General features: G+C 36.7%; 1 protein-coding gene across 2 annotated transcripts in view; it reads right to left on the bottom strand.

Annotated features, from left to right (window-relative positions):
- dnmbp (dynamin binding protein) overlaps nt 1-24,396 on the bottom strand; it is a 59,923-nt gene extending 35,527 nt beyond the window's left edge. Inside the window, exons 1-3 of one of the 2 annotated variants that reach the window (XM_088000952.1) lie at nt 23,857-24,396; nt 4,551-4,705; nt 3,539-3,661 (exon numbers count right to left, since the gene is read on the bottom strand). In XM_088000952.1, coding sequence (XP_087857078.1) covers nt 3,539-3,661; nt 4,551-4,695 — 268 coding nt within the window. In that variant the 5' untranslated portion in view covers nt 4,696-4,705; nt 23,857-24,396. The remainder of the gene's footprint in view (nt 1-3,538; nt 3,662-4,550; nt 4,706-23,856) is intronic. The other variant, XM_088000951.1, reaches the window with a different exon arrangement.
- Between the last annotated feature and the right edge of the window lie 3,319 nt (nt 24,397-27,715).

Below are 27,715 nucleotides of genomic sequence, written 5' to 3'. Positions count from 1 at the left end.
TCTAGCTCTATAAAGTGATTCAAAATTAAACTTAAATTTAACTGAAAAATAGCAGTTGGAAGACTAGCCTATTAGCTTAAACAAACACTGTTACCAAGGCAACCCTGCTAAACTAAACTTAGCTTCAACTGAAAAATAACAGTAGGAAAGCTCACCAATTAATATCACACAAACACTGTTACAAATTCAAACTTTGCTTAAGTTAAGAGCAAAAATTAGAAACATTAAATAAAGAAATTGCAAAGTGACATTAGCTAAAATTACTGCTGAAATATTCACGTCTCAAAGAGATAATTAGCAATCGTTAATGGATGGTTAGAACCAACCTGTAACACCAACGAAGACAAACATCAATGTAACAGAAGAATAAAAAACCCCTTAGCTGCTTAACAAGGTGCCTGACGTAAAAACACTAAGCATTGAATAAAAAACAGCAGCACGCAGTGGAATTGAATTTTTTGTGAAATAGTTCAGTCAGACTGGATAGATAACATTTATGCACATCAATTTTCAACTTTGTTTTCTGGGAAGCCATTCCAATGCAGTCTTATGTCATTTCTGTATTTATATCCATCACCTCCAAAAAGCTTTCCTTTTTCCTTTATCTGCCTCCTCACCAAAGCCCCTCCGTATGCCTGGGTGATGGAAAATATGCAAATGGCTCCTTTTCAACTGCGGCTTTCTTCCTTCCCCTCTTTGCATGAGTGACAGTTTTGTTGACGGATTCAATCACCTTACCCAGAGTTACTGTAAACCTCTGTTACTCTAGATGGAAACACATATTTAGGAGGCATGCAGCTGTGCTGTAGTCTCTTCTTTTATTTTCAGATGATGGATTAGCCAGAGCTGTGTGAGATGTTTTAACTCTGCCTTAAACTTCTCCATAACTTTCTCTCCTGTGTTCATTGGTCTTCATGATACCGTTGGAGCTAATAGAGTATTTCTTTCTTTACATTTTATTGTATGAGATATGCTGAAGACGCAGAAGGAAACACCTTCAGAGCTGACGCCAAACAACAACAAAAAGTCCTTTCTTATTGATTAGTCGACTTTGTTTTGCTTTATTTTAACCAAACTGGCATTTCTCCAGAGGTTTGTATCAGGATATCAAAGGAATCATCTTTTGCGAGGCATTTTAATAACTTTTAATGGGATGTACTTGGACTGAGGGATTATAAGAATGTTGTTTGGTCAGCAAGAAGTCACAGGGGTCACATTCCAAAGAACGGCGGCTCCACCTCCCATTGTGTCCAGGTCCAAAACTGGAGCACAGCCAGTGGAACCACAGGAAATACAACTGGACCGTTTCCTATGGATCTTCTGATACGGCAAGTGTTTGTTTGTCAATGACTTTTCAACACATGCATGATTTACTACTAGTGACTTTATACGTTTATGCATTTGACTTACAAATAAGGATTTAACAATGCAATTCATATAAAAGCAACAAAGATGGACGACCACTGGTCAGGTTATACCGAAGATTAACTAAAGTAACAAAAACTGAACTGAAGATGACATTTTTGCTAACTGAAATAAATAAAAATGATAATTAATGGGGGGAAACTACAACTAACTGGAACTACATTGTGCATTTATAAAACTAAAGCAAATTGAAATTATAGATATATTGTCCTTCATTTTCGTGTTTCTGAATCTTGTTTTTAGCCTTTCAAACTGATGTGAAATTCTTTGTTTCCTCACACAAGCAGCTTACGTCAGCTGTCAGCAAACTACGTGACTCCATAATCCTCCTGGCGGCGCTTACGCTAATCCGCAAAAGTTCAGAGGATTTCGCCTATCACAGGTTATTTATGGATCATAACCACCATAATAAACGAGGGTTCGCTGTATCTACCAACATTTTCAGACAGAAAAAAAAAGATATCAGCCAAAATCGGAATCAGTAAGTCAGGTTATCTAAAGATCGGCCAGAAAACTCCCGGCTAAAACTAATAAAAACTAAGAAACTAAACACTACTTAACTAATAAAGACTGGCAAATACACTGTAAAAACTAATTAAAACTAACTAAATTAGACAAACAAAAGGTCACAATGAAACTACTTCTGACAGAAGTAAACTGGGTCATTGAACTTGGTTTTCAAGAGTTTCTTAAAGATATAAACCATGTTCGCAGTATGTAGGTCATTTCTCCATTGTGAAACGACACACAGAGTCTGGTTTGTCCTGAGCGTCGTGTTAGCACTGCTAGCCGACTTTCCTTTGGCAACGGGAGAGACCCGGTCAGCTTATAAGCCTTTTTCAAGTAGATGGGAGTCGTTCTGCTGAGTAAGCTAACATCAGCTACTTCAATTTTATCCAGGTGGTTGAGGTGAAGGCTCAACAAGGAGAGACTGACTGATTAACAATGCGAAGCAACATCAACTTTAAAAATCAGCTGATTGTCGTTTAAAACACTAAAGTTTCTGGTGATTTTGATGGAGCAAGAGAAAGGATTCAGGTTTAATGCAGATAATGTGATGAATGGTTAGCTGGGAAGAGGAGAAGTTCAAGTTTTAGAGAAGCTTAGATGATATAGTCAAAATAAAAAGATAACTCACAATGAAACTTAATAAATATTTAATTAATTTAAATATTTGCCACTGGCTTTAATTTTGTGTTAGAAATCTAAACATTTAAAAGCACAAAACAACAGAAGGACTGGGAGCTGCTCTACAAGGTAAAACAGAGATTTTACTGAAAAGAGAATAACAGCTGGTAACTAGGCCTGTCACAATAACGAATATTGCTGGACGATAAATTGTCCCAGAAGTTATTGCAATAAACAATAATGTTGTTGTTTGGAATCCATTATCAAGTATTATAACTTAAAGGCAAAATAATGCAAGAGCACACTCTCAAAGATCAATAAACTTTAAATTAAAATGAATATTTAACTGTGGAACTGGAGGACATTTTAAAAATCCAAAATAAATCAACGAAACATCAAATATAATGAGTAATGGGGTCTCTGTAAACAAAATCGCCCTTCAAAAAAACCAAATCACCAGATTGAAGATTTTTATTAGAGACAAAAGAAACCAAACAATAAATCATACAAATGGAAATTATTGAGTTTGTTTTAATTTATTATACAATTAATTGATAAACTGACTTATTGCTTATTGCGACAGGCCTAAATAATCATCAGAAAGAAAAATCAGAACGAACAAGTTGGCCTCTGATCGCCATCTAGTGGACAGTTTGGTGAATTAATTAAAAACATTTCCAACCTTCCTTCAAATCTTTTCTAGGTGACTAAATAAAAGCCAGGTAAGGATAAATCAGTAAAGTCTAAATGTGAAGAGAAAGATTTAAGTACAGGACAAAAAAAGAAAAGTAGAAATCAACTAATTTACCTGAACTCTCGGACATCAACAAGAAGCGTTAAACTGAGAAAATAACAGCTGTTAATGTAAACAGTGACACTGTGTGAAAAACAGGCTTTAATGTACATCAGATGAGATGTGGACGGATCTCTAAATGCTTTTTCATTCAGTTAAACGTCTTTGTAAGAGAGTGAAACGCAGCAGTACCTCTCTTTAAGGGCAGAGCGCCGGACTGAGCTGAGCTGAAGTCATTGATGCAAACATAGAGTCTGTCTCCTGGCTTGGTGCCGGGAATCGTTACCTCTTCCACAAACGTGCTGGGGAACTGACCTGGAGACAGGAGGAGGAGGAGGAGGAAGGGGAGGAGGAGGAGGAGGAGGAGGAAGAGGAGGAAGAGGAGGAGGAAGAGGAGGAAGAGGAGGAAGAGGAGGAGGACAATGCAGCAGAATGATTTCAGTCAATACATAGAAAACATGAAGAATAGTTTCTGAAGAGCAACATGATGATACATTTACACAAGGAGGAAGGACGAGAGGGAGGAGGAAAGGAAGAAAAGAGAAGGAAGGAAAAAAGGAGGGAGGTATGAGGAAAGGAACCTAGCAAGCAAGAAAGGAAGGATGGAAGAAAAGGAAGAGGAAGGGAGGTGAAAGGAAGGATAGAGGAAAGAAGGAAGGAGAAAAGCAAGCAAGCAGGAAAGGAAGGAAAGAAGAAAACAAGGAAGGAAGGAAGGAAGAGAGGGAGGAGGAAAGGAAGGAAAGAGGAAAGAAAGCAAGCAGGGAAGGAAGGAAAGAAGGAGGGAGCAGAGCGAGGTAGGAGAAAAGGAAGCAAGCATGCAAGAAAGGAAGGGTGGAAGAAAAGGAAGGAAAGAAGAAAGCAAGCAAGCAGGGAAGGAAGGAAAGATGGAGGTATGGAAGATTGAAGGAAAGATGGAAGGAAGATAGGGAGGAAGAAGGAAAGGAAATAAAGCAAGCAAAAAAGGAATGATGGAAGAAAAGGAAGAGAGGAAGGGAGGAGGAAAGGAAGGAAAGAGGAAAGAAGGAAGGAGAAAAGCAAGCAAGCAGGAAAGAAAGGAAGGAAGGAAGGAAGGAAGGAAGGAAGGAAGGAAGGAAGGAAGGAAGGAAGGAAGGAAGGAAGGAAGGAAGGAAGGAAGGAAGGAAGGAAGAAAGAAAGAAAGGAAGAAAGGAAGGAACAATGTCGATAAAACCCGTTGAAAACTTACCCGTGACGCCATCTTTGTTGCCAAGCAACCAGAACTCATCCACTACGCCCAGCACCTCGATGACATCACCAGGGAAAAGCGGGAGCTCCTCCGAGACGCTGGGGAGGAACTCAAAGACGGCGCGCACCACCGAGCCCGCTTCCATCCCTCATTACCTGGAGGGAGAGAGAGAGAGGGAGAGAGAGAGAGAGACAGAGAGAGAGAGGGGGAAAGAGAGAGGGGGAGAGAGAGAGAGAGAGAGAGAGAGAGAGAGAGAGAGGGAGGGAGAGAGAGAGAGAGGGGAAGAGAGAGAGAGAGAAAGAGAGAGAGAGGGGGAGAGAGAGAAAAACTATTGTTACTCTGTTTAAAACTAAAATATGCAGCACAAAATGAAGCATCCAAAGCAGCAGTTCATCCAACCACTGCTTTAAGGTCCTCACTATGCGAACCAACAAACGCCTCAGAGAGGAAAAGCTTTTGAGAACAAGCACCAAGCGAGAGGAGCAACAAGAGCGTGAGAAACCTGGGGCAGATAAAAGAAAGAAAAGAAAAGCTCAAGCTAAGACGACTGAATTACATTCCTCAACGCTTCTTGTTCCTGATTCATGAAGTTTCAAATCTGTGCATTTACAGCCCTAAAGTTAAATCCTCTAAAGTGAATTAGTTTTTTTAGTGCACCTGCTCCCTGTTTGCAGCTGATCGCTGTGTCAGTATAATATATATAATTAGTGTTGAACTGTTTTCTTTGTTTCCAGCATTAAAGTCACCGTTTGTAATACGGGGAACATTTAAACACCAAGCTGTGCATTGAACCAGGGTTATAATAGTTTTTTTATTATTATTATTTTAGTTTAGTCTCATTGTGACATTTTGTTTGTCTAATTCAGTTAGTTTTAATTCATTTTAGTGTCTTTGTTAGTTTTTATTCATTATTATTGGTTAATATGGTTTCCCAAAAATGCCATGTTTGCTGTTGAAATTTGTTTTTCAAAATGACATTTTTTTAAAAACCTTCATTTTAAAGGTAAGCTATTTATATATGTGTTTTCTTGTTGTGCAATGTGATTTATATATATCTAGAGAAAGCCGTTACAAATAAGTGTCAGATTGATTTAATTTTTGAGTAATAGGCTTTTGAAAACCCCATATTTTTCCATTCAAAGGTGGGTTTGTTTCACGGTACACCTATCTGGCAAAATCTGAAGAACCGTTAATCATAATGTGCTGAAATTTTCTCTGCTCCTTTCTGGTAACACGCTTAACAGGAAAATGCATTTGGAGTACAAAAACAATGTGACTGCCGGTATGAACGGAAGTTTTGATTTTTTGGATATATAGAAAATCATACATGGACCCAATAAAACAAATGCAAAAAGATGCGTGGTTTTCTGATGTTGCTTCCTGAAATGTTTTAAAAATAAACATTATCGCTATTAAACAAGCCAATTTCCTGTTTGTGTTTGCTTTGCTCTGTTTACAGCCTCGGTTTGAGTTTCACTGAGGTTTTCCCACCAAGTTCACAAACAGCCACACACACCGAGCATCGGCCATTTTTTTCTTTTCAAAACACACCAACTTCCACCTAGAAACAAGAAGCATCCTCCAAATGCCACTCAAGCCGTACAATCATAAACAGAAAAGATCCCATCATTTACTTTTAGTCATCAGAAATCAAATGAATTTGGGTAGAAAAATTTTTGTAATTTTAATAAGACGATTCTCTCAAAGCTGATCCGGGTCTACAGTGGAAGTAGGGTCTAAAATTCAGAGAGGTTTAAATAAAACTATGCTGGTATTTATCTCAAAGAAAACCCCACAGTCGTCTCGGTTCCTCTTTCTGGTTTTCAGTGGAAACATGAGAAGCTGATAAATTATTCTCCTTTAACAGGATCCTGCAGTTAAATAGAAGGAAGGAAAAGAGGAACATGACTGCCTTCTCGCAAACATATATAAATAAAGGCAAGTGCAGCATTCTCATATAAAATACCAGGATTATTGTAAAATTGGGTAAAACTGTTATTTTATAGAAATACATTTACTCACAGGACATTTAAAAAACTATGTATAATTAAAATAAGTAACAATATCCAGTTGGAGATGTCAAACTTGGGGCTCAAAGGGTTTTGAAACCAAAACCCAAAAGCTATTTTCCCCAGCTTGATATGTGATCTTAACAAGTTAAATTTTTTGTAGGGCTCTGGGACAAATAAAGATTTATTAGGCTGCAAAAATGCTTCCAAAGCTAAAATATCAGAAATAGACGTAACTGAGTATCTTTTGACCACTCCTCACATATGTGTTTTAAAGGCATCCATCTTTGGCTATCCTTTATAGTTTTGTTGATATTTTTTGTTTTTTGCTCATCCTATCCTTGAAGCACCTGATGCATCTCGGGCACCACGGTGCCAGAAACGTGTCTCGGCTTGCCCGTTTGTGAAACGTTTCCATGAAACAGTTTTCCAATCTGACACGTTGCAGTGCATCATTGGATTTCCTGTAAACTGACTCAAACTGTTGGATTCAGCTGAAGATGCTTCAAGAGAGCTTTCAACAATCTGGCAAAGATAGAAAATAGATTCCTCCAGCATTTTATCACGCATTTTTAAACAAATTAAGGTTGGCTGTGAACAGCTGGACAGCTTTCAGTTTAGTTTTTGCACAAAGTTTCCATGGTGTTTAGTCTGTCTGTGCTGGTAAGACACAAACAACCAACTGAGGAACGAGATTCAAAGTTTGTGTTCAACAACGGAAATCTCGCTGGTCGTGTCTGAGCGAGTGTTTGCTTGTACCGCATTTCTTCACGAAAACTGTAACTGGCTCAGGAATGACACAAATAGGCTTATGATCAGAGTTAGTATTAAATTTCACAGAGTTCCTCTGATCTGTTTCCATAAACAGATCCACTGTCGGCTGAAAAGAGGAACCAAAGTTTGTCATTAAACTCTGTAAAACTCTTTAAACAAACCAGAGAAGCTGCTAAAACTCACCAACATGTCGCTTTTCAGAGCACTGGAAACGTGTTTAACCAACATCGTTCTCACATTTCATTTCTGAGAAGTGGGCTAAATAAATTACTGCCTGCACCAAAGATTCACACTAATCATAACACAGCATGCACAACCCTCTAAACCTTTTGGCACCCCTGATAAAGATGAGCAGAAAACCTTAAAACAAATTCATCTTTTCCCTATTACTGCAGAAGCATTGAGAATAAAACTATTCTGGTGGCAACTCAAAAATTATAATAAAATAAATGTAAATGAAGCATCTTTTTATAATATATATTTGATGTTTTTGGATAATCTGATTGTCTGGAATATTAAATTAACAATCTTTGACGTTCTACCACTTTTCAAAGAGAAGAAAACATGCCACGGTTTCCCTATGTGTATTGTAAGGCTGGCGGGCCACCAGGCTTTACTTGTGACCCCACCAGGCTTAGCATTGTTTATTTTTTTGTTTGTTTTGTTTTTAAGACTTTATAGTTGCTGTTTGGGTTTTGTTAATGTCTTCCAATAACACATTTACAATTACGCAGTCATATTTTCAAATTTCCTGTCAATTTTAAACATGCTTAATCTCATAAACACGACTGGTCGCTGGATGACTGTCCTAGCGCCCCAACCACAGGGCTTAGCAGGTTTTCTGGGGGAAACCCCGGAACGTGCTATTCAAGCAGGCAAGGCTAACGTGTGAATCTTTGCAAGTCAACAAATAGCTACAAGAAAAAAAGAAAGTTTTTCACCTGAGCTTGCTTTTAGCTGAGGTCAGACAAATGATTAACAATTTGACCAGCTGGAACTGTAAAAAAAAAAAAAAAAAAAAAAAAAAACTAGGCTGGACAAGGAAGAAAGGAAAAAGAAAATGTCCAAGCCTTCAGGTTTCAGCAAGTCAAATTTAATAATTTTTAATGACACCTTGGGTGAAATTTAATGCAGATAAAGCTATAAATGTAGGAGATGATTGGAGGAATATGCAGCATTTACAATCAAGCATTGCAAAAACTGAAATTTCTGGAGTCTGTAAGCAGGTTTGTGTTTTTCACACGGATGTTTATAGATTTAACTCCATACTGCCAAACTTTCTGCACAATGACAAAAACAAACATCAACCAGTCAACCAGGGATAAATCTGCACTTAACCCATGTTAGATGCAAAAAGGCTAACTAGCTAGCAAGGCTGCATTCGCAGCTAGTTAGCGGTAGCTTCAACCGCCTCGAGTCACAAAACACAACGACTCAAACTTTAAAGACACACAAGAAAAAGAAAAAAAACTACAGTAAATATACCTGTGATTCACACATTTAAGGCCAACTTATATTTTGTTATGATTTTAAGACATTTTAAGGCCTTAACTGCTTTTTAAGACTTTACCCTCGGCAAATGGAGGGTAAAGCGATGGACACCATCTATGTGCCAACAAGCTGTTTGGGAGGATTGTCCACACAAAGTCAGTCCCAATTACTAAACGCTATAAGTACTTCTATTGAAACGTTTGTTTTAGTCAGATGAGATTAAGATTCAGGAGAAAACAATGCAGATAAGTTTATAAAAAATGGATATGTGGATAAACAGTTTGGCTTAGGACCTGTGATGCTACGAGCCGGTTTCTCTTTCAGACTCTGGGAACTTAACTTATTTTTTTAAAATAGATTCTGACATTTTCAGTGAGATTGTGCGACAAAAACTGCTACTCTTTAAATAATACCGCCTGTTTAGGATGTTAAGATGTTGAAGTTCTTGTCTGAAGATAAAGCCTTGTAGCTCTACCTGCCACAATATGAAACTCCAAATAAGTCAAAACTGTGGAAAAAATGCACTTGAATAATTTAGCGCCATCTCATTTGGATGCCGAAGCTGAACCTAAAGTTTCCTGACTCCTGCAGCGGGGCCAGAAGGAGTCACCATGCTGCAGGAGCTAATCCTTTGGATCTGCATCCAGCCAGACAAGCTCCTTATCTCTGGGTTCATTAGTGCGTCGGCAGTCTTGGCACTCGCTGACTTTCACCTTGTGATCTGGAAACTGACCCCACGGGAACTGTGTCATGGCAGTTTTCCAGGAATACTTTACACCCTGAAAACATTTATAATCAGTTTTTATGCAAGTCGTCATGCGATCTGTGTTATTACAGCTACATTAATGATTACTGGTAATCATTAATGCTACAAAATCTGTTCACTTTATGCTTACAAAATAGCTTACAACTACTGACAGGTCAGTTAAATTTAAGAAGTAATCTGTCTAATTACTGCAACTCCTGGTAAATATTTTAAAATCCTTTAAAAAAAAGTTACTTTTATTGCATCTCACACTAAAAATGTGCTGCAGTTTTCAAACCGAGACTCTGAGACTTGCTGATGGCAAGTTAAATTTAAGTCTCTGACCTGTTTGTATACCAAATGTCCTGTTATTTTACTTTTATCTCCTGATTTGAATGAAGATAAAAGGTTAGGTCAGGAGCTACCTTCTTGTAGCCATCTGTAGTTGTAGTCCCAATATGGCTCCACTGTACTGTTTTTATTTGCCAAAGTATCATTTTAAGGGAAAAAGTGTAGATTTGCAATTAATTATTTTTAATCTGTTGATGCACATTAAGGTATATTTGGTGTTTAAACTGTTAAAATAATTGTTTTTAGAGGGAGTCCTAGGGAAACAGGAAGAAATGGATTACTAATTAAAAGTGCCTCTGATTTCAGAATAATTTAATCAACCTCAAAGTATAAATAAAAAAATAGTTACATTTATGTTAAAGGAATTGGTATGGCTGCAAATAAATGTGACACTTTTAATTTCCTGAAAAAAATAATTATTATTTAGTGTGGGATTTTTTTTTCTTTGCTAAATAAGTTTTACAAAAATGAAGATTTTTTTCTGAATTTTTTGATATGATGCAAAATTAAAAAATAGATTTTTCATTCATTAAAAAATATTTTATATTAATTTTTATACTGAAATATAAGCGACCTGGAGTGACTTATTTAAATTTATTTTAATTAAAACTTAAATAAGCTACAGTTAAGCTATTTCCTGGTGGCTCCAGGTGTGGGAGGGCAAAATGTCCACCAGGAAAACTATGAATCCGTTTACTTGTGACATCTTCAGAGATAAAGTACAAGGAGCATTTCAAGCCCTTAATCTCTTGTTGTCAAGCCCTTTGCAGGCGTGTCTCCCATAAAGACTCAAGGGCTCTTCTGATAAGCATTGGACTGACTTTGCACAACAAATGTGTAAAACAACTAACATTATGTCTTTAACAGCAACAAAAAGTACGACAGAATCTGTGAATAAAAAGATAAATGTGAACACTGATTAATGACATTGTATAGGAAGTTAAAGGACCTAATTGGGAGCGTGTGGCTGTAACTGGAGTGTGCCATTTGGCTGGAGAAAGTAACAGGATTACAACAGTCAACAGCCGACAAACACAACAGCAGACAACACTCTACACATGCAGAACAGCTGACAGATGGGCAACACACCAGCTGCCTAACCCACGACGTGACCCCAAAACCTCGACACCCTTCGGTTACAATGTGCATGAGATACAGGCGTTTACACGGTGGTAAGAAATTCATACGGCTAATCTCCTGACACTGAGGGAAAACCTACAGTAAAATTAGTCTATTTACTTTAATGCAACTTTTAAAAACAGAGCTTAACATTCCCAGCACTAAGTTTCAATTGTTGACTGTGTTTTTATGGTTGTATTTCTGTTTTTTTTTTACAATGTAATGCACTTTGAAATGCCTGTTGCTGAAATGTGCCATACAAATAAACATTGACTGATTGATTTGATCAGTATTTACATTACAGCTTAAAGGTTCAACTGTCCAGAGCTTCTTTGCTGCTGACCTTTTTCTGCCTTTCTGCTTAGAGAATCAGTGTCCTCTGCTGGAGAGTCCAGTGAACCAGACCTGATCAATCAGACCAGAATGTTTATAGTTTTTAATGAAAAATAAAATCCTAAGAAAAGGTCAAAATAATGGAACTAATGGTGATTTTGTAACTTTCACATTATTGTAGTAGTTGTGAATTAACTAAATTGGAGTAGAATCTAATCATCAAATCCAGTTTTTGCTTATGATTTAAACAACTGATGACTATTAACAAAAAACATGTTAAATAAATAAATAAAATGACAAATGTTAACTTTCTGAACTACCAGTGAACAACCATCCAGACCTTAATAATCCATCTACTTAAAGATTATCCAGAGGCAAAAAAATGTCAATATCAAAAAATAAAATGAATGAAAAAAATAAAATGTAGTATGAGAAAAACAACAAAGAAGTGTGAAAATTAGTTTGTTAATTAACTCTTAAAAATGTTTACTAAAGCAACCCAAAACTAAACTAAAAACATCTAAATAAGGTTTGAAATAATGTAATAATGGCATTTTGGTGATTTTTTTATAAAATGATAAATGTATATTAAGCAAGAAAAAAGTAATAAGCCAAAACAAACAAACATCATATCTGTATAAAATGTCAGAGGTCTGTGTGACACAGTAAAACTTCTACTAACTCAGAAATGATCTTATCTGTGGAAGATTTCAATACTCCAGACCTGAATAATCGCATCCAGCAAATGCTCATGACTAACATTTGCTAGTTGGTTAGCAGAAAACCTCCTAACCCCAATGGTTGGGGCGCTAGGTCAGCCATAAGCAACCCATCGTGTTTTTGAGTTAAACATTTTTCATTTTTGAGCTAAAAAATATTTTAAATACGTTTAAAGTTGACAGGGAATTTGAAAATAAGATTAGGTAAATGTGTTATTGGAAGACTTTAACAAAACCCAAACAGCAACAATAAAGTCTTAGAAAAGGCAGACATAAAAAAATTAAATAAATAAATAGATAAACAACGCTTAGCCTGGTGGGGTCACAAGTAAAGCCTGGTGGCCCGCCAGGCTTATAATGCACTAACTAAAATAAAATTATGAAAATGTTCGTAGGTGTATGTACTGGTGATTGTAATTAATATGAAAAAAGTAGGTTAAAAGTTATAAATGTATGCAACCAACCAACCGAACATTGCAATATATCAGACATGAAGAATCAAACCAGGCAGATATTTATGATTTTAAATATGCATATTTTTTTCTACTTTTAGTGGTTGCACAACTGCTGATTATAAATTAAAAGATGGACAATTATTTTCCACAGTATGAACTGGTGTGAATTGGTGTAAGTTTGACACAACTCTGAGTCATGTCAGCTTTTCAAGCTCAAACAGGCCCAGTGAAGAGAGAGACAAAACTTTCTGAACAGTATCAAATCCCATGTGCTGACTGCTGGTGTCTCGACAATACTCTGCTTCATTTTCAGACATCTGGTCATAAACACACACAGGGAGAATCCTCTGGAGCGCGCTGAATGACAGCGGATGATACCGTTTGTTTCTGCCGTCCAGAACGCTGAGTCCACACAAACACATTCAGGCAGGTGGACGACACGCGACGGTTCTGGATATCACAAACTGCGGGACATCTGCTGCAACCCTGCTGCTCGTTCGGTCTGTCAGCAGATATGAATGACGAGGGGCGGAGGGCTGGTTAGAGAGCGGAGCGTGACAAGGCTGCGGCCGGCTGGCAGCTGTCATGTGGGGTTACTTTATGACCGTTTGTTTATAAAGTCGATACCACAGGAACTCCCCTCTGACAGTGCGACAAAACCAAAACCAGTGTAGATATTACTGTGCATCTTCTTTATGAAGAAATAACTAATCTGGATGAAAACTATACCCAGGAAATTACCAAATATATCTGGGTTGTGCAAAAATAAACATGAAATTCAATTATTCAGGACTCAACTGTCTCCTGGACTTGTACTTCTAGCAAAACTGCATTTTTGTCATATTACATTTTTTTTTTAATATTAGTATCTGTTTTTTATTTTATTGTAGAGTTTACACCAAAAACATATGATGTATTATTATCGCCACCCATCACAATAGATATCGGACTATGAATTTTAAATCAGTTAACTAAATGACAAATTAAACTCAATAATTTCCATTTACATGATTTATCATTTTCCTCTTTTCTCAAAATATTGTTTACAATAATTAATTTTATTTGTTCCTGTTTTTTTGTTTTGTTTATTTATTTTGGATATTTGAGTTGTCGTCCAGTTCCAATGTTAAATATTCATTAGAATTTAAGGTGTATTGATCTTTAAGAATGTGTGCTTGCATTATTATGCTATTACTCAAAACAACAATAGTATTGTTTATCACAATAATAAAATCTATTATCGGCCTACACTAGTGTTTTTCAACCTTTTTTGAGCCAAGGTGCACTGTTTTAATTGAAAAAATCTCAAGGCACACCACCAACCAAAAATGTAAACAAAGATACTCTGTAGCCGCCTATATTACATATATAGTCATTCTTATCAAAGTGTCTTGAATAGGAATCAAATAAACACAAAAATTTATTTGTATCATATTTTACATTTCTTATTTCAAATTGCACTTAACATGTCCACTTCAAAAATATACCTGAACACCTGAACAGTGCCACAACACTGTCGTGTGTGATGCATGAATGCAGTAACATTCATGCATCACTAATTCTCTTGTTTTAATGTAAAATGCTCTGTACCTACTGCCATCTAGTGGTAATAAAATTACATGATTACGCCGCTAGTCACTACTACAGCAAAGACACTCAAAGATGGGATTATCTGCAGATAATTAATTTGTTTTCAAAAAACCTTTTAAGACCAATTACCGTATTTTCCGGACTATGAGCGCACCACACTATAAACCGTACCTTCAAATTTTTTGAACCCCCCGGAAACTTATATCAGCCGCACCGGGCTACAGGCCGCTGGTATCTCTGCCGGTCTCGGTTTTCCATAAAGACCCAGCAGAGGGCAGCAGAGGGCTGCGTCCTAATAACTGCTGGATATATTAAGGACGCAGTTCTCTGTCTCCAAATCCGGTTTTGTTCACGCCGAGTTTACATGCAGCAGCTTTATTTCCCTCCTGCAGTGCCAGATCGATACTCCTCAACTTAGAAGCTGCATCATATGAGTTTGAAAACATTTCTCCATTGTGCCTGCTGCTAGCATGTGCTTGTTCTAAATGAAAATTAGCGCGTTCTTCTTTGATTTCCAATTTTGACTTCCAATGATTCACTTCCTGCTAAAGAGCCCCCTGGTGGTTGAAGAAAAATCTACAGAAAAGCCGCATGTTCAAAGTGTAGGAAAGAAGTAGCAGCTTATAGTCTGGAAAATACGGTAGGCACACTAGTGTGCCACGGCACAGTGGTTGAAAAACACTGGCCTACACATCGCACATTCCTATGGAGAATCATGAAAGAGTGGTAAACTTTCCCAGATGTTTTTCGGCTACTGAAATTACTCCAAAAGCACATTGACGACTCATCCAGGAGGTCACAAAAGAGCCAAGAACAAAAATCTAAAATACTTCAGGCCTCCATTGCCTCAGTTAAAGTCAGAGTTCATGATTCAGGAAATAAAAAAGAAACAGAATGGATGGAAATTATGTGGGAGTTAAAAAGCCAAGAACACAAAGGCCTGTCTTACTCCAGCGGAAAAACATCTTAATGATCCCCAAGAGTTTTGGGGTGATAGTCTGACTGACAAGTGGAACATTTTGGGTAGTGTGAGCCATGTTACATCTGGTGTAAATCTAGCAACATTTCAGAAAAAGAACATCACAGAAACACTGGAATTGTGACGTCATGGACTGTTTTTGCTCTGTCCTTTTGGTCAATCGCACTTTGTTTATGCAGCAGGACAATAATCCAAAGAAACAAATCCAACTTTGAATCAGATGTTCTAAAAGAACTAAACTAGGGTTTTGGAGTGACCCAGTTAGTAGATGATTACCAAGATGATGTCTTGGTAACAGAAAGCAACACCAAATGTCTTCACATAACTAAGCAGTAACGTCTTCGCTGACAACTGAGGCATGAACGCCTAGACACGGAGAAATACTAACATCATTCATCAAGAAGGTTTTAACAAACTGATGCACCAATCAGTCAACAAGTAACAGCAGGTTTCTTTTATTAAAAGCATCAAAACTGAGATGTCTCCCTTTCTTCAGTGATTAAATAAACTAATAAGTTGCCCATTGTTAGATGCACTCATGACTTAGTTCACAAACAAAGTAAAATAAAATCAGACATAAGCAAAGTAACAAAAGTTAATGTAATATTAAACTGGGGAACTGAAACAAAGTTCTCACATATTCATCTGCAGGATTTCTCCCAGAGTAATACAAGCCTGGCGGGCCACCAGGCTTTACTTGCCACCCCACCAGGCTAAGAATTGTTTGTTTGAGATTGGGTTTTTTATATATACACACCAGTAACAGTGACAGTAAAGATGGATTAAGACAGATCTATAGTTGACAGATTAAACTAGGCCAATTGCATCGTCCCTGCCTGTTGGCCTCACGCACCATTATTTCTAAATTATGCTCGTGCACCTCCAAATTTTTAAACATTTTTCACACAAAGACGCGTTTGGCCACTGGTGGACTGCCCTCGTGCCACAACCACCAGGCTTAGCCGGTTTTCTCCTTGGATCTGTACATTTTATTGTCCAACCAAACAAAATTTGAATTGTTCAAAATTGGAAACAGAAGGTTGGACGTCAAACAATGTTGATTTCTATTTCACTGCTCTTAACCAGTAGAGTTGAACTCCTCAGAGCCTCCTGTCCACCAACCTTTCAGTGTTCCCTGACTGAACATTCCTGATGACATGATGAGTGGTTAATCATTTGAATCAGGCGTAAAGGCAGGAAAACGTCTAAAGCATGCAGGACATTGGGCCCACAGCTGGGGACCACCACGCTGGATAACTAAATCTAGTACTTTTATGTTTCATTAATCTGCATTAAATGGTCAACTGAAAAAAGCTAATAAGTAAATTCAACTTTGAAGAGTCCTGGAGGTTTGCATTATTTTCTGGACTCATCATTTCAACATAAGGTGGTTTTGCTTCTGATACAGCCCAGAGTTTATGTTTTCCATTTTACTGCTGGATGAAAAGAGAACATCTGGCAAGCTGAGTCAAATGCTTAAAGACGCCAAACGCTGTTGAAATATTTGGTACCGAGAGGCGTGAATACCACAGTAAGCACAAACAGAGAAGTGGTGAAAGATGAGCAGGATACAAAGGATTTGCACAAACTGGTCCTTCTATTGTCTTTACCAGTTTCATTAGAGTGGAATATGGGCTGGCACTTTTCTCAGGTGCTCTCCAAGTTCCCCAATTTAAATTTGCTTAAACAATGTGAATACAGTTCCTAAATGTCCCTCTGACTGACAGTTTACCTGAGTCCTTTCCAGAATTCCCACTCTGACCTTTATGAATAGGAATGGTCTGTGTGTACCACCTGGAACATTTGAGATGTTGTGCACCATTAAGCCACTGTCTTTAACAGCTGAGAGGAGGTACTGGAAAGCTGCAGAGGTTGCTGCTGATTGTAGGAAAATCCCTGGGTGGGTTTGTTTAAAGCAACTGGAAACACTCTTTCTTTGGCTCGAGCGCCGCTCTGCATAAATCCACCTCGGTCTTCACATTTTCATTTAGTTTGCATTCCAGCATCTCTGCAGCAGTCTGGCCAGCACACAAGCATTCCTCAGGCGGAGGAACATTGCCACGCCGCTTTCCGAATCCCGTCTCATCCTGACATTGCCTTCATGTTCCATAATTTCCCTCTGGTCACATATTCTTCATTCCTTTCCCCCTCCAAAGCGTGCACATGTAAAATATCAATGACTTAGACTGTATGACGCACAAGCACGTGTTTTCAGGAGCCGGGCGGATGGAAAAGCCTTCCTTTTTTTTTCTCTTTTGCATAAACATTTCCACAGAGGGAGAAGGAAACAGCTTGCATGTTTGCTGCGAAAGGGGCCGAGGATGTGTTGCCATAGATACCGTTTGTATGGAATAAGGAGGACCCCAGAGAGGTGCCCAAGGATATGCCGCACCCTTAAAAACACAGCCCAGTCCTAATAGTTTGCATATGAGCTGTTACACAACAGATCTCTCACATGGGATCATATCATGGCTGCAGAAACATCATGAATTCACAGAGAAATGTGGGGAAACCCAGAAAATACAGGAATTCAAACTTTAATACGAGTTAGGGGTGAACTGATCACAATGCTGAGAGATTTCCAGAGCACTCTGCTAAAATCTATTTGCTTTATAATTCTATAAAAGTTTTTCTAATGCATTTATGAATCATCTTAGAGGACAAGCCTTGCTATAATCCACCCCTGCAATAATCTATTCAGGTAATACTGGAATGCCAATCCCTCAATGGATTATACTGTAATAAGCTACAAAGAAGGAAGAAATGCTAATGGGACAACATGGCTAAACCGCAGAGCTAAGCAATAATATCTTTGGATCAAGGGTGAGTCAGAGAAATTATTCCTCCGTCAAGGTTTCCCCCCAGAAAACTTGCTAAGCCTGGTGGTTGGGCGCCAGGGCAGTCATTCGTCCAGCAGCCCGTCGTGTTTTTCAGTTAAAAAATGTTGAAAGTTGACAGGAAATTTGAATATATCACTTTATAATTATGTGTTATTGGAAGATTAACACCTGAACACCAACTATAAAGTTGTAAAAAATGCAAAGATTTTAAAAAGACTTAAATAAATAAGCCTGGTAGCCCGCCAGGCTGATAATGCACTGGGGGAAACCCTGCTCCCAAAAAAAAAAATAAATAAAATCTAACATCGAAGATTTTAGAAAAAGCTGTAAAACTTTGAATATCCATGAGATCTTTGGTTCGGAAATGTTTAAAGTATCCATGAAAAATAATATAAAAAATGGAAAGTGAAAATGGTTAAAATTCATGTTATTTACTCAAATAGAAATCAAGTCATCTTTATTGGAAAAGTTGATGCTTGCCATATTCAGGGTTCCCCCTCAATGTATTGTAAGCCTGGCGGGCGACCAGGCTTTACTTGTGTCCCCAGCAGGTTAAGCATTGCTTATTTATTTAAGTTTTTCAACAATGTTTGTATTTTAAGACTTTATAGTTGGTGTTCAGATATTCATCTTCCAATAACACATAATTATCAAGTGATATTTTCAAATTTTCTGTCAATTTAAAAAAAAAATGTACCAACCACCAGGCTTAGCAAATTTTCTGGAGGAAACCTTCCATATTTCTGATCATCGTTCAACTTCCAGTGACGTTTTAATTGAGTTTAAAATGTCTACATTTCCCTTCATGTGTCTTACTAAACACATAATCTGTAAATGGTGTGTTTTATCAACACAATAATAAAATGTTACCACTGCCACATTTATATAAACAAGACTATTTTATTTCTGGAGCACATTTTCAGCAACAAGCCAATTCAAAGTGCTTTATGCAGTCAGAAGGAAAAACAAGCAAAAAGCATTAAATAGAAGTGGCGAAGTAAAGGCCAAACCACTACAGATTAAAAAACAGACTACAGTTTATGATGTTCCAGTTATTTTAATCAAAAACAGCCTTGATTTAGAGGAAGTCGTTGTTTTGGCTGTTTTGCAGTTTTCTGGAAGTTTGTTCCAGATTAAAGGAGCATAAAAACTGAACGTTGCTTCTTTTTATAACGTGTTCTCATAACCATGCAGTTCGGTGCCGATGTGGTTGGAAAAAATCTTAAAGTTAGCTGCTTTCAGTGTGAGTGAGGTGATTAAAATGGAGAAGAAACACAAAAGTCATAAAATTATTTTCTGTGAAGATGTTTGTTGTTAATCAAGCAACTTTTAAAAAAGTAGTGAGCAGAAAATAAGGCTGAATATTTTATAGCAAAGTTGTTCTGCTTTATCATTTTCAGCTTTCAACTTTTGTTTATTGGAGATTTGGAAACAAATACAAATTTTTAAAAATCTGAGAGTTAAGATAAGCATCTACATTCAGAAAATACACAGATACACCTCTGTTTGCAAGTACTAATGCTACATATGCTAATGGCTAATATAATTTGAACATTTTAACTAAATTAAGTTGACTGCAGGGTTTCCCACAGTGTATAATAAGCCTGGCGGGTCACCAGGCTTTACTTGTGCCCCCACCAGGCTGAGAATTGTTTATTTATTTTAGGGTTTTTTAACTACTGCCATTCTTTTAAGGCTTTATAGTTGGTGGTTAGGTATTAATCTTCCAGTCTTCAAATAATGCATAACTATGAGGTAATATTTTTAAATTTGATGTCAACTTTAAACATTTTTTAACTCAAAAACATGGCGGCCGGCTGGATGACTCCCCTAGCGCCCCGAGCACCGGGTTTAGAAAGTTTTCTGGGGGAAACCCTGAAGTGCTTTCCTTAATTATAGATCTTGTTCACATATTATGGGTCAGAGCTTTGCAAAACATATAAGTTATAAAAGGGGCCACAGAAAACCTGTAATTGTTACAGCTTTCTTAAAATAAATCCTTTCAGACATAATGCATAAAACAATATAATACAGATACTGTAAGTGACATAAATAACATTTGGTGAACTATAAACTATTTTATAATGGCAGAGTGTAAAATGTTTGAACTTATTGTCATTTATTTATCTACACACATCTGTTGATTAATGGTACTTGGTTACTAGCTCTCAACTTAGATTTTAATGAAATCAATGCAAACATAACAACTAGTTCAGTTGTCATCTGATTAATGAAAAACAATGCAAGTCTGACAAACATGAGGCTGAAAGGAGAGCAGTTAAAGTACAGTGACATGCATGCACTGAACATTTAGAATAAAAAGTTATATTTATATATAAACTAGTTTCATGAACAACATAAAAATGTCTAAGTTAATTCAGCGAATAGAGTTTTTCACTACCGGTTTCATGTATTTTCAGTAACTGACAACATCTTTTTTACTTTAACCGGAACTTTTGTCCAGTATATCAAGATTAACTACTGTTTAAGCTCTGAGTTGCACAAACAGCACAACTTATCAGATTTATTAAGCAAACAACTATAAGTTGCTAGAGAGACATGTAATGTACACAAAGGTAAACACTGATCTCATATTTCTTCGTTACCATGTTCAGATATCTGACCCTGTTAGTCTTCAATAATTCAGTGTAAGAAATGCATTGAAAACCTTTATGAGTTGCTGAAGCACAGAGGTGAGGCTGAATCAAACTGTTTTGTGGTAAAACTCAGATGGATAAAGTCTTTAAGCACATTTTTTAAAAACATCTCAGGTGACATTAGCTTGTTCTAACAGTTAAATAAACAAAAACAATATTTCTGGCTGGTTGTGTCAGCAAACATTTGAACAACAAACAAAGTCTTATCATGTCTCACTTTGAACATAACTTACATTTTGAATCTAGCAGTGTGTTTTTCCTTGTTTAGGTTACGCAACACTGTCAGCAAAACCCACATAAATCCTTAAAATTAACAGCCAGGAAACAAACATCTCTCTACTGTTCTCTTCTCCAGCATCTTTTGTGAAGCTAACGGTGTCCCCCAAGGTTCAGTTCTACTTATTTTCAAAACTAAGCAATATTTCTGGAACATTTACATACATTTTTATACTTATGACATTACTGGGTTTCCCTCACTGTATTATAAGCCTGGCGGGCCACCAGGCTTTACTTGTGCCCCCACCAGGCTAAGCATTACTTATTTATTTATTAAGTCTTTTTAAAATGTTGCATGAATTTATAGTTGGTGTTCAGGTGTTAATCGTCCAATTTTTCAATATCACATGATTATCAAGTGATATTTTCAAATTTCCAGTCAACTTTAAACATTTTTTAACTGAAAAACACGACGGGCCGCTAGATGAGGCCTGGCGGCTTAGCAAGCCTTAGCAACCTTAATGAAATAAAACTGGAAGTAAATAAAGCTGGTTAATTAGCCCTGCTATCAGCTCATGTAGCAAATTTGCAGTCTGCTACTTATCCTGCTCTAGCTATGTGTATTCTTATCTTAATAACAGTAATAGTTGGTGATCCTTTCATTTCCAAGTCACGGATTTCCAAAAATAGCTGATTTACTTTCTAACAGACAAGAGAAAATAGTGTAGGAATGATGAGTACTAGATTAAAACACAGACGACGGGAAAGGCAGAGCAACTGATTCCTCTTTTCTTCATCTCATTAAAAGGATCGTAAACTAAAATACGCATTTGAAACTGCAACATTTCAAAACCTTGACAATGGCAACCAACCCACACTTATGCTACATCATTGATCAATACTTTCATGTTGTTTACACCAAATTCTGACCCTTCCTTAAACTCCCACAGCACAAACCTACTCTCATTGAACCAAGCAATGTTTTTACAATCTGGTAACATTCAGTTTTGGTGAGTTTGTGTGAATTGTAGCCTCAGTTTCCTGTTCTTAGCTGACAGAAGAGGCACCCAGTGTGGTTTTCTGTCGCTGTAGCCCATCTGTTTTAAGTTACGGCGTGTTCTGTGTTCAGAAATGGTATTCTGCAAGTCTTGGTTCTAACAAGTTGGTTAATTAAGCAGCTATTGTCTTTCTTTGATCGCCATCCATCTGGCAGTCTAAATCCCTGTTCTCTGCCACTCTGATGCTCAGTTTGAACTTTTGCAAGTTGTCTTCACCGCATTTTAATACTTATTAATGCATTTAGTTAAATATCTGAAATACCAAACTGGTGGCGTGACTTTTCCTGTTTTCTCCACAGTTTTCACTCCATTACGTAATTACCCAACAGGTCGTTGCTAGGTAACTACAAAGTGAGTGAGTTGCTAGGTAACCAGAGAGTGAGTGAGTTAGTTGATGCCACCAACATCGCTTAGTGAGAGGTTAGGCATCTCCTCTGCCTACATCCCCCAGAATGCTGTATGGTTTTCACTCAACTTATTAAGACAAACAAAAAAAAAAAGTAGCGCTATGGTCCAGTTATTATTTGAACTTCTGAGACGCTAAAGACAGATTATTAGTATGCTAGCATCAGTAAATGTCAGGATGTAAAAAAAGTAAAAGTAAAAATACTTTCAGGTACACAAAATGCAAGCCTAGAATAATTGTTTTAAAAAGCAAAACTCAAACAAAAAAAATTAACAAAAGAACAAAAGGGAACTAGCACAGCAGAGCTACTTCAACATGCAAGCAGTGCAATTCTAGAATAATTAATTTCTTGTTTTACTTCTTGACAAGCATGCTACAAATTATTAAACTAATGTAAATATAAGTAATGAATTAACTATAATTAACCAATTTTTAACCACAGCTGACCCCGAATGATACAAGATCAAAAGAATCAAGAAATCCCTTAACTAGAACTTGTTTGACTATATGAAATAGACTAAGCAATCTAAAAAACCACCACAAAATGTCCCGATATAAACAAAGTAATTTCTAAGGCAGGGCTCCAGTTAACCACACAGATAGCCATTTTCCACAAATAGAGAAACAACGATAAGTGATCATCTTCCCAGAAGTGGCTGACCTACCAAAATGTCTCCAAGTACTACAAACCTCACTTGCCAAAATTCCTCCACAGCAATGTGAAAAACTCCCTGGCAGTTATTACAAATGCTTGATGGGAGTTATTATTAGATTTATAGCTAAATCCTAAAGGAAACTCCATGGGTGCAGAGAGAGAAACAGGAAGTTCAAACCATCTCTCCCATCAATCATAATGGGCAGGAATCATATCCCCTACTCCAGCGTCTCAAAAGGATTGGCAAAAGTAAATGAGGTGGATTAGCAGTGATTGCCAACAACTGACAGTGTCATCCGGGACATATTACTGTCAAATATTGTCTCTGTTGTCTAGCTATTGAGCTGTTAGCATGTCATCAGACTGACATGCTAACATCACCATCCACAAATCTCTCTAGACATTTAAATGATAGGAATTATGACATATCTTTGAATTTTTAAACTGAATTGAGACTAAACAGTTTCTCACTGCACTGCCTCATACTATATACAACTGCTACAAAACACTAATATTGAGGAAAAAATGAATCTCCTGACTTTATGCAACTAGCTGATCTCAACTATAAGGTTTAGGTGTTTGTGGTTAGAGTTTGTGTTAGACTGTGTGTTCACATAATGGAACCACTGACAGCAGAGGCCACAGCTGACACCCAGCAGGGAGATTTCTCCGTCTGCAGCATTAGTGGTGTTCACTCCCATTCACCTCACGCCATTGATCCGTCCAACACAGGATGCAGAACAAACTAGGTCTGCTGCGCATTTACTTTAGCAGAAGAGGGGGAAAACAACGTGAAAATGCCCACCAAGCTGAAGCTGTTCATGTAAAAAAAAAAAGAAAAAGAATCACGTCGTTCATCCTGGGTTTGGGTTACGGTTAAATGTATTCAGTTTTAGTAGCTTTTCTTACCTGTGAGTTGTTCTGTGCGCTTTTGAAATCCCTGGATCTGGCCGTTAGACCCAGTCAGACTAGATATCCAACTTCTTCTTCAGGCCGGTGATGTGTGAGGAGGTGGTGGTGTTGTGGCAGAGTTGCCTCCCCTCCGCGACACAACTTTTTTCAGCAGCTACGCGTCCCCACGGATTGAACCGAGTCCGCGTCTCCCTGGACGAACCCAGAGGTCAAGAGAGCATGGTGCCGGTAGAAAGTGGCCCACGGTGCTCCACGGGTGACTGTGGGTCTCCGTACGGGGAGCTGTCATCACGTCTCACACGGGACAAGCCGTTACGAGCTGTTCTGCGCCTTCCCGTGCCTTCATACAATCAACGCCACCCACATTTACAGAGAAGTGCCCCGCGCATGCCTGAATAAAAAAAAAAAAAAAAAAAAAAAACAGCACGAGGTTTGCACGAACTCAGTATTACCTAACAAAATAATAATTTTTGGTATTCATTACATTAATAAAGTGTATTTTCTTAATTAATTTATCAAGCTGAGTATGAGTTTGAACTACATCTTTCAGGCGTTTTTAGGTTTCTACGTGTATATCAACATATAATAGGCATTTACCCTATTTTCTATTGATGTAAACGCACATTGTTTTCTAAGTTTACCTTCTCACCTGAAGAAATTTGCTGGGTTTCTTGGATTTATTTTTATTTTATTGGATGTACAAATTAACTAATTGCCTAAGATTTTTTAAGGAATTACGCAAACTTTAATGATTACATCTGGAGAAAACTCACTATGAAACAGCTGAATAAAACTACCCAGATAAGACAGAGAGGAAATAGAAATAGAGAGGCATACAATGACCAGCATGAGTTCAGTCAAATACACCATACATGCAAAAACAACTGTGTTTTGTTTCTGCTCTGTCCTGTGTCCTGTTCCTGAGTATAATATTCATCACATTCTGTATATTACTCTAACAGGTTTAGATACTCTTTTGTATTGCTTTTATCATGTGAAAGCATCTAATAGCTTCTCTATCAAATACTAAAGAGCACATGATGCTTTACAAGATGATTTAATCTCTTCAAAAACACAAAATACTCAATGTAAAGCCTTAGTTTACTTACCTTGCACACATAATCTCATATTAGCTCTGAGGTTAGCATTAAAAATTACTTAATGCAGTAAAACTGTTTATTTGTTTATTATTATTATTATTATTATTATTATTATTATTATTATTATTATTATTATTATTATTATTTAACTTCCCGCAGTAATTGTAATCTAAAAACAATGACTGAACATGCTGATTGATGTAAAATTTGTACAGACAGTGTGATTGTTTTCTGGCAGAATGAAGGAAACCCAGCATGAACATTTCCTCAGTTTATTACATAATTTATGCACAACTCAGTACATGCTGGAGCTGTCCAGTCACATTACACCAAAAGATGTCCAGAGTCATTTTAGGAAGTAGCGTGACATCAGACATGTGATATGTATATATGTTTTATCTTGTACTGCAAAGCTAAATAATTTCAGTGGAATAGTGACTAAAGCATTTACAGTTCTTACAGCTGGGAGATTTTAACTTGTAAACGCCTACAATAAGCGTAAACGTAGTTAACAAGAACACCATTGCAGATAGGTTTACTTTATTTTACGGTCCTCTCCTTCATTGCTTTCTTCTCTAACACTGTCATTTGAAGAGGCTGTGACACTTAAATCATACTTTTATGGAAACATAATCACAGCCCCTGCAGAAAGGATTACAGGTTTAGAAAGTACATGTTTATTTCTACCCACTGTTCATTCTGTGTTGTGGTGTGAAAAGTTAAATCAAGTTTTTCTGTATTTTTTGCTGCGTTGGCAGTACTGACAGCTTCCTCATATGTGATCCTGTATGTGCAGAACAATGGCAGGAAATATGGGCGGCGAGATGCTGCTGCCGTGAAGAGCGGGCGAGGAAAAGGGAAAAAGAGGAGAATTCCCATTAGTCACACAGACGCATGCAAAGGAGGCTTTTATTCATTCTGATTCTAATTTAAATGTGAATTGCTTAGGATTTTATTTGTGTCTGGAAATGTTGCCCTAGAAAATAAAAAAGTGTCCATCTGCATCAACCGGTGAAATGTTACAGAACTGGATATTATTATTATTATTATTATTATTATTATTATTATTATTATTATTATTGTTGTTGTTGTTGTTGTTGTTATCAATATATTATTATATTATATATATATATATATATATATATATATATATATATATATATATATATATATATATATATATATATATATATATATATATAATATTATAATATTTATATTACTATAATAATAATAATAGTCATTTTTATTAACATATTTAATACGGAAAAAAATCTTATTACTAAATAACAATAATAATTACTATTATTACTATTGTTATTATATAAATAGAATGATATATTAATAATTGCTATTATTTCAAAAAATAATTACAAAAGATTATCACAAATAAGGTTGTCATAATTTTAAGAATTCTTTTATATTAAAATTGTAATAGTTACTACTGCTACTACTACTAATAATAATAATAACTAGAATTAATAATTTTTATTTTATTTAGTATTTTCTTTCCTTCATTTTTTGAATTGTCAGTTTTTTGTGCATCCTCAGTTTAAATAGTTTTCAACAGACTTAAGTATTATTTTTAAGTAATCACTATGACAATTGCTAATTAAAAAAAGAAAAACAATAAAAATCATAAAATGATGTATTATTTTACTTTTAAATTAAACATTCAAGTTTTCAGTTTTTATACTCTGCTTTCTGTTATAAACTTCCAAATGCAATTGTTAGAGTCAAAAGCTGTTTTTTTTACTTTTCTTCACATTTATCTTTGAAATATTCAGCTGACATTATTTTCCTTACTCATTACTGATTCATCAACAAAGAAACAAAGAGTTATAACAATGCATTATCTCATTGTTTCAACACATTTTAAGGCTCCAAACAAACCCAGGATTCTGAAACTGCATCACTTGCTCCATCAACTCTGAGTCAACCACAGTGGGTAGAAAACCGTAGAGAGTCACGACTGGTGGGCTTCATTGACGCCACTTTCAGCCGAGTTTACACAAACGTAAGCGTGACCTCATGTTCACACACAGACTCAGTGAAGCCTCCAGATCCGAGTGAAACGCCGCCTCTGTCCGTTTTCACAGTGGCCACTTTCATCTCAAGGCATTATGTGGGTCTATTGTTTTGTCTCAATATTGCTGCGAGTGGAGCGTCACTCTGATGCTCAGTCAGAATACATCAGCGCTCAAACAATAACTCTGCTGTATGGTTCACTGAGAGGCATCAGCTGCTGAGAAATATGCAGTAGTGGGCAAAAAATGAATGAAAGTTGATTAACTGATGTCAGTGACAAAATGACAATGAATCACTAATGTCAATGTTGTTTATTGTAAATGCTCCTCGGATAACTATAGCTCACTTTATATGCAGGTATTATAAATATTACTCAATTTATAACTGTTGTATATTTATAATATTACATTTTTAAATGGTAAAATGGCAGCGGGTTCATGAGTGCGCTTGTTTGTTTCGGGGAAAGGTCACAAATTCATGGAGTGCCCAGAAAAGTTCACTTTTCCTCTTTCCGGTGCATCAAACAGAGAGGCTATTATCGCTCTGCAATGGTTTCAAATGACTGAAACCATTAGTTTCAGTTGATTAATCACATTAATCAAAAGATTAATCACATTTAGAGATGCATCAATTAATCAAAATCAAATAATTATCCTCCCACCTGTGAAAAAAAAATCTGAAAATCTTTTTTTTCTTTGAGTTTTGTGAAATATGTAATGAATGTCATA

The sequence above is a fragment of the Poecilia mexicana genome, unplaced genomic scaffold, assembly GCF_051168715.1.
Source record: "Poecilia mexicana isolate PSO_F unplaced genomic scaffold, ASM5116871v1 scaffold_19, whole genome shotgun sequence".
In the NCBI taxonomy this organism is placed as follows: domain Eukaryota; kingdom Metazoa; phylum Chordata; class Actinopteri; order Cyprinodontiformes; family Poeciliidae; genus Poecilia; species Poecilia mexicana.
The sequence above is the reverse complement of the archived record's forward strand: the minus strand, read 5'-3'. Positions and strand labels throughout refer to the sequence as shown.